Genomic DNA, 14,146 nt, shown 5'->3' on the forward strand with positions numbered 1-14,146 from the left:
AATGAACATTTTTCAGGGATCACAGATGAAACTGGATATGGATTTGCAGTAATGATCTAGCAGTGGTGGTCAAGGCCCACAAAGGGCTGGCTGGCATGGGGCCTGTACGTAGGCATTTTTATTAAAAAGAGTGTTCTCCTACTATTGACTGTTTCCCCCTCTTTTTTCCCCCTCTTTTCTTGTCTGCACCTTTGACTTGCGGAAGGCTGGAGCAGCCCAGAATTAATCACTTTGATGTTTGCTGCTCATTTTGGTCATCCCTGGCTCTACCTCCCTTGCCTCATTTAGCTGAGCATTGTTTATTCCTCAGCTTTGAGCTCGAATAGTTCTTCCTAGGAATGCTTTCTCCTAGTCAGTCCTGGAGTATCAGGTTCCTCTGCTCATCTGTACCATCAGCAGAGAGCCTTGTGCTTTTTTGCTCTGACATTCATCAGAATTGCAGCTGATGATATGGGGTGCTGTGTTTTCAATGTTCTAAGCCCAGGCATCAAGTCTGTGTTGCTCACCACCATCTCCATGGTGCAGAACACAGTGCCTAGCACAGTGTGGATGCTCAGCATATGTTTGTTGAATGAATGAATGAATTACATGTAAAAAGGACCTCAGAGGTCATCCAGTTCAATCTTTGTCCCTTTTGCCACATCTCTGACAAATTGTGAGTCTATCTATGTTTGAAGGCCCCAGACCTGGGGGCTCAGACCCAAGTGGGTGGTCTGCCCCATACCTGGACTTATCCCATGATGAGAAAGTTTTTCTTTGTGTTTTAAAATCTCTTATGGCCATGTTTCCACACGCATATGGCTTCTTTCTCCTTTTTGCCTCTTTATCACACACTATTATTGCCACATGGATATTCTACCAAATGCTTGCTCAACCAACCCCCCAGTTTTAAATTTTGCCCCAGCTTTCACTTAAATCTCAGTTAAGGGATGGGAAAAGGAGGTACCTTGCTTGGTTTCAGAACTCAGCAAAGGCACTTGCTATCATTCTGCCCTCTTTCTTGTGCTCCACAGATCTCTATGTTACCCTTGTGTCTCTGGATTTATTTGCCTGTGTGCTTCCTGAGGGCAGGGTCAGTGTACTCCCTATGCCCCACTGTATCCTTGGGACCTGGCACAGAGTCAGGTACCAAATATCAGTTAGATGAAAAACTGACTACCCTCCCACCCATAGAAACTCTCTAGGTACAAGGACAGGGGTAAGAAAGGCCTTTCAGTGGCACATGGGGGATACATACGCAGATGACTCGGTTGGGTGACCCGATGCTGGATCCAGGGGGTGAGATGGAAGTTTCTGATGTCCGTCTATGCTGTGGGAGAGATGAAGACAGAAAAGGTGAGAAGCTGTAGCCTGGACTAGGTTGGGGGGATTGGGAGAGAGGGGTAGAAGAATTCAGCTTTTCAGAGAACATTAGCAATACTCTGCAAGTCCTCTCTGGATATTGCTGTCCTTTACCCTATTCTCTGCCTTTTTAATCATCATCAGTGTATATATGAGACTGAGAATTTACAGGACTTCAGGATGTTGGAAGGAAAATGTATTTATTTTCTATATATTTACAGCTAGCATTTAAAATAGGAAGTTATTCTTAAAACTTTTCATTTTGGGTTATCACAGCCAACAATGCATTTACTTTATTTATATTAAGCAAACAAAACTGGTTAGTATTCATTCCTTAGCAGTTTGCTTATTCAAAATGTAAAATCAGGTTAAGCTTCATGTTATTGCACAATATGCTGATTCTTTATGGTATATCCCTTGCAAATTGACACCATCTTATGTGATAAACTTAACAGATGTGTCTCTGAACCATGGCATGGATGATGAATGTCTAGCATCTTTAGCAGAACAGCATGATGCCAATCTCAGAGTATCTAAGAGAGTGGTGGTAAAAATGCCAACGGATTGGAACTCAAGGACCACTAGAGAAATATGTGATTTGAGGGATCTTGGGTTCCAGAGGCTGAGCCTCAGGGCTGCATGATTTCCTCTTAGATGGCTCACACTGTATTCCAAACATTCTAACTAGGGCTGTGCAACAATATGTCCCAAACTGTGGATCCTGAGCTAATGGCAGCCCTGGAAAGATGAATTCAAGTAGAACATTTGATAATACGGAGTCATAAAATGAGAGTGAAGTGTAGCATTTTATTTCACCCCTTTTGATTAGATTGAGGGGAAACTCTCAATTTGGCGCTAACGCATTTCAACAACTGTGTCAACAATTGCTGATTTCCCCTTTTTTACAAAGACAGTGCAGGCAACATATCTAGCTAGAATTTTTGCAAGGTCATTAAATTAATTCTCGGGGTACCTTATATTTATAGCAAGTATTACTGGTTTATACTTGGTGATACAGTATGTTGTTTTTCAGTATGTTTACATAAATAAAAGGCATAGAATTGGTTTAAAGACAAAGTATTCAGTATATAGTGACACAGGTGGTAACACAGATACAGCAAAAAGCATCAGGGATGTAAGAATGACTGAAGTTCGGCAATGCCACTGAAGAGGAAGCACTGCCGCAGAAAAGGAAAATTAGGTCTTCTCACATATTTAAGGGGAGAAACCTTGGAAGAAATAGGGAAAAAATTTCGTGGCTCAAAACATTGCTCAGCTTTTTCATAAAACTCACATTGGGTGGATGAGATGGGCAAAGGAGACCCGTTTCATTATCTGGTCAGGAAGTGTGCATGTGTGTTTTCACCTGGGTAGGCTTAAGCAGGTAAGAGAGCCCCAAGAAGCCAAGTTGAGATTCAGAAGCAGAGTGTTAGGGCATGTTGGGGATCACAAAGTGCTGCTCTCTCTCAGCCCATCCACAGCATCAATGACCTGTGCTTTCCCTGCAGCCTGGGAGCCCTGCACCATAGCAGCCCAGATTCTCAGGCCTTCCTGGAGTTTGTCACAGCTCAATAACAGGAGGACTAGGACCTCAGCTGGCCTGCTGTGAGCCTGGGGACCCTGGTGTGCTTCTGCCTGGCTGCATTACTGTGGGCAAATCACGCCCTCTTTAGATCTGGTTTTATTGTAGGCAAGGCTGAGGTAAACTTCATTGCCTCATCAGTGGCTGTGAAAATGCTTTGTAAATTGTCAATGTGACCATATTAACAGTTGTTATTAGTAAATTACTTTGGCTCAGGGAAAATCCTGGCAGGAGCTCTTCAGAGAGGCCTCCATCTTGGTCAGCCTTGATAGGATTATGCCGTTGTTCCAGAAAGCTCACATGAATATAGTGATTTGCAGTTTTCAAAGTGCTTTCACATTCAATGTCTCAGTCCCCTCAAAAACTACATGAGGCAGATGTTATTAAGAAAAGCCAGGGATACAGGCATAAGCTTAGAATGTGCACATGAAGAAATGCAGATTCTGTACGAGAGCAGAGCTCCCCAACCTATGATAAAAGTAGCCATGCAGGAGGGCTGGTCTGGCATCAGGACTAGCTTGCTTACCTTTAACTTCTTCTCTGCCCGGGCTGCCTGTTTGCAGATGGGGTGCCAAACCTCAGAACCTAAGGGGCCAGGAAAATAATGAAGGTTCAGACTTTTGAACCTACCAGTATTTGGAATCTCTCCCCATCCCCACCTCCACTTATTCCCAAGGCAGAACATGTTCCTACACATCAGTCAGGAGGACCTCCTTGGCTTCCCTAGCTCCCTGCTAGAACCTCTCACTGGTGCACCAACTTGGCCAGTCACATACCTTTTCTGTGTGTCCAAATCCTATCCAGTCCTCAAGGGTCAGGTCTCACAAAACATTGTCTTGCAAACCTTACCTGAGAGCTGGGAGTGACTTCTCTGTCCTTGGTGATCCATACTCCTTTTATCCCTCTCCCAGGACACAGTAGCTTGTAGATTTATCACCCCAACTAAATTAAGGGACCCTTCTGGCGAGGGGCTGAGCTTTATGCATTGCTCTATCGCCCATAGCATCCAGTATGGGACTTTGCTTATAGCCAAGGTCCATACACATTTGTGGGGCAAACAGATGAGTGGACGACTGGCAGTGAGTGACACATAGCAGGTGGTCAATAAATATTTGTTGAATGAGTGAATGGCAGCAGGGGTGAAAGAAAATGACAGACTGTGGTGGACTCCAGCCTTCTTTCTCTTCAAAGAGCCTGACAGTCCATCCGTGCAATCTATCACATTTAAGGGGGAGCTGGTGTCACGCTATACATTCTGTTGGGAGCACCATCTTGATGTGCTAATTCCTCAGAGACTCTAGACTCTTCAAATTTAGTATGCTGCTAATGCCCACATTTTATTTCCTCTGGGGGTCCAGTTGGCTGGCCCCAAACCCCCAGGCCAATTTGGAAAGGCATGAGCAACAGGTGGCTGGTCACATGTTGATAAGAAGCCTCAAATATTACACATTCCCCAAAGAAGGGACAGGTGGCCTGGATTAGAAGGAAAAATAGGAACATATTATCCCGCTGGAGCCATTCCTTTCGTAACCAGCCCTAAAAGGAAAGCAGCCAGCAAATGGCTGGATTCCTGAGCACCCAGATGGCATTTGTTTGTGTGACTTTGTTTCTAGGATATATTTTCCATTACAGTGTGTTGCCTATACCCTTAGGACTGGAATATGGCTAAGGAATGGGGGGTTGTATAAGGCTAAAGAGTGAGACCTGGAAAAGAGGTGTGAGGATGGTTCTGAAGTCATGAGCCCTGGGTTCTCGTCTCTGCCTGGCCCCTAACGTATCCTCTCCTGGGTCTCAATTTCTTTATCTGATTAACAAAGAAGTGGGGTTTGGATTTCTTGGAGATTATTTTTAACCCTAAGATTTTAGTTCTAGGGCTAACTTTGTCTTTTATAAAGTAGGAATCTTTGATTCTTGTCTGCTGACATTCTTGGGTGTTCCTTACTATTCAACATGGGTTTTCTTCTAAAGAAAAATGCAGTGGCTCTCAGAGCCCAGTAGAGGGACTCTGGGCCTGTGGCTTGATTTAGCAATCATTAGATGAGTCTACTACCAAGCTGTGGGTCAGGATCCTTGCTCTCTGGAGTTATTAGCATTTCCGGTTCCTCTCTGTGCTGCTCCTGATTCAACCGGGAGTTGTTTACCACTGTGGCTCTGACAGGAAACATATGTTATAGGTCACTGCAGGAAATAGACAAGGTGGACACAGAGCTCTGAGGAGGACATGAGATTCAGTAAAAGACATATAGGAAAGGTATAGGGGATAGACTTCCTTGTGAGGGGAAATGATTTGTAATACAGGGGAGCCGACTAGATGGTCTCGATTTTTGATTCATGACATTGAACTATCAGTTTTGAAATAAAACTGAGGTATACTTCTGCATTCTGAACACAGGAAAACATGTTTATATGTGAAATTAAAGGAGGTAGGTAAGAATAAAAAAAGAAATTATAGTTAGAAATGAAAAAAAAATCAGAAGTTTGGGAGTTGGTAGTACATCATCCAAGTTAAAGAAGGTCAGAAAGTAATTTGTTGGTAGCTATCAATAAGTTTAGATAAGTGAAGGTAGGAAAATGTGATCTGTTCATTTTTCAGAGGAAAGACCCCTATGAAATTATGGTCTGCTTAATTTGTGCCCTTGGCCAATAGCTCAACAATGACATTGATAGAAAGATAACATCAAGAGGGAAGGTGGTGGTTATTATTCTCTTTTGTGGACTTTATTCCCAGAGCCAGCAACAATGGGCTATGTGTGTTTCATAAGGAAATGCATGAGTGACTGGTTGAGTCCTAGCTTTGCATTCTTTTTTTAAAAATTTATTTTATTTATTTGAAAGGCAGAGTTAGAGAGAGTTAGAGACAGAGAGAGAGGTCTTCCATAGTTGGTTCACTCCCCAGATGGCCACAATGGCCGGAGCTGTGCCAATCCGAAGCCAGGAACCAGGAGTCAGGAGCCAGGAGCTTCTTCCGGGTCTCCCACGTGGGTGCAGGGACCCAAGGACTTGGGCCATCTTCTAATGCTATCCCAGGCCATAGCAGAGAGCTGGATTGGAAGTGGAGCAGCCGGGACTAGAACCGGTGTCCATATGGGATGCCGGCGCTTCAAGCCAGGGCTTTAACCCGCTGTACCACAGTGCTGGCCCCTAACTTTGCATTTTCAAACAAACAAACAAAGAAGATAGAATGTAGTGGAGGAGGATAGTAGTCAGAAGAAGGAGGGAACTCAAAATTAGACCTTAAACCAGGGTTTTCATTCTGAAGAAGACTGAACAGAATAGAGAAACTGGTTTTGAATATTTTAATGACTCTCTATGGGAAGAAGCATTCATTTTCTTTGCAGGTCTTATAAAGGAGAACTAGGACTAAAGGGTGGAAGCTTCCAGATTAATAGCCCTTATTCAATCGAGAGTGAACTCCCTGTCCTCAGAAGTCTTTAGGTACATACTGGGTAGATGACTGCACGGAAGGGATGCTGTGGAGGCAACTCATCACATAGTTACACTAAAGTTCCTTGGCCATCCCTCACAGTCCTTTGGATTCTGTTTCCACCTTCTTCTCTGTATAGAGAAAATAATTATTTGCCTCTATCTAATAACCCCAGTAAGAATGCAGATTCTGTGATGCACATCCATCTTCTGTGCAAATTATCTGCAAAAAATGCAGATTCTCAATAAATATTAATTTAGTGAACAAATGAATAAAAGGAACATGAATTCTCTTAGGCTAGTTGAATTCTCTAAATGGGCTCAGAAATTTGGACAAGCAGTACAATCTAGACTCTGGTAGCTACAATTCCATTGTCTATAAGACAATTCACTAGATTGGGGTTTGTCTAGTGTGACCTGTGGACCTCTTGTCCTGCAGTCTGGTACAATGTAGACTCCTGGTTCCTTCTTAGAAAGTCCCTGAAGCTAACGTCATGGAGGCGAGGCCTAGGAATCCTAGGAGAGTTGATAACTCTAAATTTGAGAATCTCAGGGTTAAATTCTAGATTACACTCCAAATTTGTTACCTTGTTATGTTATGGGAAAAAGATACCCGTTTTACAAGATGCAACTCTAACTTCTTTTAAGAATGCAATGTCTTTTGCTTGTTAGGCTCCTGTTTCCATGAGTCATATGCTCTTTTTTTTTTTTAAACCTCAAATCTCTCTTTATTTCATATTGCCTTCAAAATGGCATCCATCCCATAGTCATATGCTCTTGTCCTCTGAGAATGTTGCTTACAAGTCTTGGTTCTGCAGTTGAAACCTGCTGCAAAGGTTTTGGGAATGAGGGATTAGCTATTTCCATACCATCTGACTCAGAGATAGAGATTTGACTCTCTAGTACTGTCCACCAACTGGGCATAAAGGCTGTTCAAATCCCTAGTAGAGTCAGCAGCCTTATCTCTGACTGGCTATGGCACGTACCATACCTGTAATGTTAGAGACTGATTTGTTCTTTGGTGACCCATGAACTTCTCTGCTGGACCTTGCAATTCAATTTGCCAATGCCTTTTTAAAAAATGTCAAAGCTAGAGTTGGTTCCATAATCTTCCAGAACTCCCAGCTGAGGGTTAGAAACACAGCAGTGGCTGAAGGCAGCCCAATGTTCTGTTGGGTCAGCACTGTGATTTTAAACATGTTGGAATCTGAGTATTTTTAGGCACTGCAGGTTGCCAGGAATCTTGCTGTCTGACTCCTGGCCTTGTCATTCACTGATGTGAGCATTTGAGGTTTTGGGCCCTGATTCCAGCCAGGGGTTCTCTTATAGCAGGTTTCTTCTCTAGATTTTTTTCTGGACCATAGCAGGGTACAGTTTCTCAGAAGTCTGCCTTCATGACAACAGCACTACCTTTGTGACATAGATTAGCGAGGGCTTGGCCTGGTTTGTTTAAAATCCCCTCCCAGGTAGATAAATGTGGCCTCTCTCTACAATAGAATATTATTAAGCCTTAAGTAGGAGTGATATACAGATACACACTATGACACGGATGAAATCAGAAAATGTATTCAGGGAAGGAAGCCAGCTACAACAGAACAAAAACTGAATTATTCCATTTATATGAAATTGCCAAAATAGGCAAATCTATAGAGATAGAGTACAGATTGGTGGTTTCCAGGGACTGGGGGAGGGAGGAATTGGCAGATACTGCTTAATGGGTACAAGGTTTCCTTTGAGAGTGATGAAAATGTTTTAGGACAAGATAGAGGTTGTGGTTGCACAATATTGTGACTGTACTAAAAGTTACTAAATAGTACACTTTACAATGGTTGGTTTTATGTTCTGTGAGTTTCACCTCAATAATAAAAATAAAACCGCAACCCCACTCTCCCCAGCAGGTGAACTGCTTCTGTGGACCACAGGAGACTGTCTTCTTCCTTTGTTATTAAGGGCTTAAAACTTAGCAGGAGGGAGAAGAGCAAGCACTGCTATTGAATTAGTCACATAATAATGTCATCATCACCATAACCTTGGATGTTCGCAAATCTTCACCATTCATCAGGCACTGTGCATGATTTAATATAATATTCTTTTTAAAAAAACAGATTCATTTATGTATTTGAAAGGCAGAGTGACAGAGAGGGAGAGAGAAATAGAAACAGAGAGAGAGAGATTGATCTTGCATCTGCTGGTTCACTGCCCAAATGGCCGCTACAGACAGGGCTGGGAATTCCAGCCAGGAGCCAGGAGCCTGGAACTCTACCAGGGTCTCCCATGTGGCTGGTAGGGGCACAAGCAGTTGGACCATTTTCTGCTACTTTCTCAGGCTCATTAGCAGGGAGCTGGATTAGAAGTGGAATAGCTAAACTTGAACCAGGGCTAATACTGTGCCACAATGTAATATTCTGAAGACATTCAGGTCCTGGTTTTATTATTTACTAGCTGCATTGTCTTCAACAAGTTAGTTTCCTCTCTGTGGCTTGGTTTCCCCATCTGTAAAACAGGGTGGATAACAGGGTCTGCTTCCTATCTTGGCTTTGAGGATTAATGAGTATATGTGTGTGTATGTGTGTGTATGTGTGTGTGTATAAAACTTAGAACAGTGTCTGTTTATGTTAGGCATGATTTAAATATCAGTTACTGTCATTATTATCTCCCTACTCCAATCCAAAACATAATCTGTGTGCCAGGATCTTGTTTGGGTTTGGAGAAGGAGTCATGCAGACACTTGGGTGGGTCGGGTGAGGTATGTTTGTCCTGACTCCTGGGAGCCAGAGTCTGAGTGAATGAGGAGGATGCAGCCAGCGAAGGGCCAGCTGAGCAGGTGGAGTTGCTGAACAGAAGCCGGGGTGGTTGCCACTGTACCTTCCTGGGAGGCTGAGCTTGTGCCCAGTGATGAGGGCACCCCAGGAGAAGTGGGAAAAACTGGCTTGCCTGGAGCTGACCTGATGAAGTGGGCTTGAAGTTTAATAAAGAGGTGGAAAAAAGAAAGCACTTGGTTACCATGAAGTCAGTTGCCATGAGGATTGAAGCTGGATGAGGAGAGGAGCATACCAGTACTGGGTGCCCAGTAACTCTCGGGAAATAACTGCTGGGGACAATAATTACAATGTATTGGAGGGGGGAGGGTTGGTATGTGCCAGGCAGTAAGTATTCTTATTATTCTATCCTTACTGTTGTTATTATAACTAATATTAATAGAGTGCCTGTGCCAGGCCTCATGCTGTACACTTTATAACAATAGCACTTAAGTAAAGAATAATGATGATAACTGACATTTACTGAGCACATACTCTGGGCCCTACACTAAGTGCTCTTAATAGCAATAATAGCATTGACAATAGCAAGCACTGATCAGTGCACTGCACCATGGGGAATGGCTGTTACTGCCTCTCTATCATGGGCTCAGACTGGCCGAGCAACAGTACCACGCCTCTTGCTGAGCTGGCTCTATACATTAGCTCATTTAGTGCTCACAGCAGCCATGTGAGGTGGGGCCTGTCCTCATCCCTGTATTATAGATGGGGAAATTGGGGTTTAGGTGGTGTGGACGCTTTGCCTATTTGTCCATCTTCCCACCCTAGCTTGGGCCTGAGACCAAAGTCAGGCCCTCAGCATCTCTCTGGGACTTCTCTGCAGAGCCTAGCAGGGAATGCTGCCTCTCTGTACTACTGGCCACCAGGGCCTGGCCATGGCCTCCTTCCCACCTGTTGACACTCACAGGTCCCTGAAACCAGCTGTTTCTAGAGGCTTGGTGATCCCATCAATCCCCTCTACCTAACATAGTTTGAGTCAGGTTTCTGCCACCTAAAAAGTCCAGGCTAATAAAACATCTCATCGAGCTAAAACCCAAGTAGCTGACAAGTTCTCGCCTTGCCTGGCAGGCAATTTTGTTTCTCAGAAAATAGAGGAAGCAACCAGGGAAATTGCTACTTTGGACCTAATTCTGACCAACATGGAAAAATTGGCTGGCAAAGTAGATGTGACATGAAACTGGAGAGAAAACGGTCCCATCATCTTGAGTTTGTGGTGACCAGAGAGAAGTAAGATGGAAACAGACTTTAGAAATACAAACCCTGAACTACTACACTGAAATATTTTCCATATGATTCAGGCTGTTTGGTAACCCTTAAAATCTTAAAAAAAAATGGCAGCTCATCAAAAATTAAAATGTACTCTGAAAGGAAATATGCTCAGTAGATTCAGACTTTAGGAAATATCAATTTAGTACAGGAACAGGATATGTTTGAAGAATCTAAAATTATGAAGCAGAATTGGGGAAACATAAGATTTAAAGTATTTAAGCATAACTCCTACAGCCTAAGCTGTCAGCAGAGAGACCCAATTTAAAGTAATAACGCTAAACTACGAAATTATAGCAACCAAATACTACAATAGTGTCTTTTAAAGTGTGGTTTGATGCAATGTGTAGATTGTGAGTGAGGGCTGGCGTGCCACAGCCTGTACCAACGGGAGGCACTGCACTTGACATCTGTTAGCTCAGTGCACCTTTTCTGAGTTAATTGGCAGAGGAAAATGAGACCTTTGCTAAATATCAATGGTATCTCCAGCTGTGCCAGGAAGACACACCCCCTGATTCCAGGACCTTGTATCATCTGAACCAAAACACAACAAACAAACAAAACAAACAAACAAAAAAAAAGAACCTGGGATCTGAAATAGACTCAGTTATGCAAGAGAAGGGCTTGGTGCAGTGATCAAAGCAAGCCTTCAGGCTCCATTTCAGGTTTGCATTATCACAGAACTTTGGCTTTTCACTTTGTTCTGGGTCACAGGCACCTCTGAAAATCTGAACAAAGTTCCAGACCTTTTCCCTTGAGACACACACCTACTTGCAGAATTTGACAAGCAGTTTCACTAGAGTCACAGAATGCAGAAGACCAGCCCTGAACCAGATAGCCTAAGCACTCCAGTAATAGATACAAGAGAACTGCCTTAAAGAAACCCTAGCAAGACAAGCCAGCTAACCTTGGCCAAGCAACATAAACTCTCTAAACTCTTTATTCTTTAAGATGAAGACATCAACGGTTTTAGCTCACAGGGTCTTTTGAGGATAAAATGGGATCTAGTATTTAAAACTCTTAGCACAGCACTTGGCACATAGTAAATACTTGACAAATATCAGTGGATGGCATATTATTATTGGCAGATCTACAATTTGTTACAGTACTTTCCTTAGCAGACAGGTTTGTCCAGGATTTCATAAGTGATTTCCTGCCTGGGGGAGTTTTAGTTAAATATTCAACTGATAACAGAAAACTGTTTTAAAATGTGATCCTGAACTCTTGTATTTCTAGTGTCATTGTCTCAGGTTCTCAGAATAGGGGTGTGTGTGTGGGGTGGAGTGGATATTTAATGCAGATAGATGAGAAAAATAATCTATCTTCCTCTCTTTCCTAGGTCTGGGGACATTTGGGACAAGGGCAAAATCTATCTCATGAACCACATTTGGGGATCAGAAAAACTCAAACTGTCCCAACAACTGTCACTTTTGTGATTTCAGTCTAAGTTTTGTCCCAAACTTGTAGAATTCTGGCTATTATTTTGCTGCACAAAATCAATGACCTAATTTTCTGGTGAAGCCCAAATGAAGTCTTTGGATAACAAACAGATTAGAAATTTGGCATCTTTACAAAGACAGTTAAAAGACTGAATGCACAACAGAACTTAAAAAGAAGTAAAAGAAAACATGCTCTCGTGGGGCCCTGAAAGCCCTCCCCGAGCCAGACATCAGACTTCTCCCAATTAGAGCCCATCAGACAGCAAACAAGCACAACAAAGCAGCCACAGGCATCTCCAAGGACCATTTGCCAGTCTCAGACCGTCCAGCTCCAAAGATGACAAGACTAGGTTTTTAAGCTCTGCAGGCACCCCAACTCTGTCACATCATTGCCTTATGGGGTCCTCTGCACCCTCACTTTCATTTCTCCTCTAATGTTCATGAGGACCTTGTATATGCTTGCTGTCTGAGCAGCAGCAATGTGGGCCTGCCTCAGTTTCTCCACCATGTAATGGTTCCTCCCACTGGGCTGCCACTGCACCTGCTATTCTCACTGCCTCCACAATCTTTCCTTCCTCTTCACTCTCCCACCTCCTACTCATTTTCAAAATATTGGCTTCAGGGAAACTTTCCTTATCCTCCCTGACCGGGTCATGCTCTCATAGCATCCAAATTTGACTCATGACAGTGTCCAGGATATAATGTGACCTCTACTGGAATGGGTGAATGAAAGACAGTGATGTCTTCCTCATTTATTGGATAAAATGGAAGATACCCAGAAGTTGCTTCTTGAGGTCAGAGTCCACTACTGGAAATGCTGATGCTTGGACACAGAAGTCTGGGCTCACAGCTTGCTCTTTCCATTCCTGTGCTGTCCAAGAGGAGGATTTTTTTTGTCCTTTCTGAGGGTTGTTATTTGCAGTCCTGGTACATCCACCTGGACCTCCAAGGCCCAGATCTCAGTGATCACAGAAACCCGTTGGCTGCCACCCCCACAAGACACCCACAACTGGAGTGAGCATAAATCTCACACTGCACAGCCCTGCCCCCCTCATTCCAGGATCACTCAGCATCTCTTGAGGCAGGCTCTTGAAAGCCCTGCAATTACTCCCACTCTCCCAGGAGCCAGGAGGGTAGGGATGGGGGTAATTAATAAGAGGGTGACAGGCCCTTCCTCATTACCAAGAATATCTCCCACCTCCTGGAGGCATTTCTGCCTTAGGTTTGATGGTGCATTCTCATGATCACAAAGCTGCTCATTGCTTAACTCTTTCAGTATCTGTGTGAAGCTGGATTAGTTGATAGTGAACTGTGAGGCTGTGAGCACCATGAGGACAGATTCTTTGTCTGATTTGCTTTCTGCTATGACTCTGATATCAGCTACACAGTGAGTGTTCAATAAATATTTGTTAAATAAATGACCTGGGAACTTCCCATTTATGACATTATGAAATAACTTCCCTGTTATTTGGAGTCCTGATACCTCCACAGCCCAGATGTCAGTGATTGCAGAACCCCCATTGGCTGCCACCCCCACAAGACACCCACAACTGTAATCAGCATGACTCTGACACTAACAGGGCCATGAAGACATCACATTTGCTGAGAGTGGTAATACAGGGTCCTGCAGCAGGAACCACTTGGGGCCCCAGGCAACAAGAGATTGGTGTTCATGGGAAGGGACAGGGATCTAAGTAGCAGCCAGGCCTGGGTCCCAGGAGGTGAGGTGAAGAAAGCCCAGGAGGGAGAGTCCGGAGGCCAGGTCCCACTTTGCCTCTACATGCTCTGTTTCTCCTGCAAGTTTCTTCCTTTCTCTGGGCCTGTATTTCCTATCTATACAATGAGGACTCTCACTTGTTTACAATGACACCTGGTATCTACCTCTGATACCTGTGATAGTACATACAAGTAGGCAGTTATAGAGACACATCATCTTAGAAATGGTTACCTTGGCTGGCACCGCTGCTCACTAGGCTAATCCTCCGCCTGCGGCACCGGCACACCAGGTTCTAGTCCTGGTTGGGGCACTGGATTCTGTCCTGGTTGCTCCTCTTCCAATCCAGCTCTCTGCTGTGGCCCGGGAAGGCAGTGGAGGATGGCCCAAGTGCTTGGGCCCTGCACCCACATGGGAGACCAGGAGGAAGCACCTGGCTCCTGGCTTCGGATCAGCACAGCACGCCTGCTGTAGCAGCCATTTGTGGAGTGAACCAATGGAAGGAAGACCTTTCTCTCTGTCTCTCTCTCTCATTGTCTAACTCTGCCTGTCAATAAATAAAATA

The 14,146-nt window shown here is 43.9% G+C and overlaps 1 protein-coding gene across 1 annotated transcript in view; it reads right to left on the minus strand.

Moving 5' to 3' along the window:
* Positions 1-14,146, minus strand: part of ABLIM3 (actin binding LIM protein family member 3) — a 124,240-nt gene that overhangs the window by 26,656 nt on the left and 83,438 nt on the right. The window contains exons 8-9 of the mRNA XM_062188876.1: positions 3,450-3,508; positions 1,238-1,309 (exon numbers count right to left, since the gene is read on the minus strand). Coding sequence (XP_062044860.1) covers positions 1,238-1,309; positions 3,450-3,508 — 131 coding nt within the window. The remainder of the gene's footprint in view (positions 1-1,237; positions 1,310-3,449; positions 3,509-14,146) is intronic.

Source organism: Lepus europaeus, chromosome 4, assembly GCF_033115175.1.
Source record: "Lepus europaeus isolate LE1 chromosome 4, mLepTim1.pri, whole genome shotgun sequence".
In the NCBI taxonomy this organism is placed as follows: Eukaryota; Metazoa; Chordata; class Mammalia; order Lagomorpha; family Leporidae; genus Lepus; species Lepus europaeus.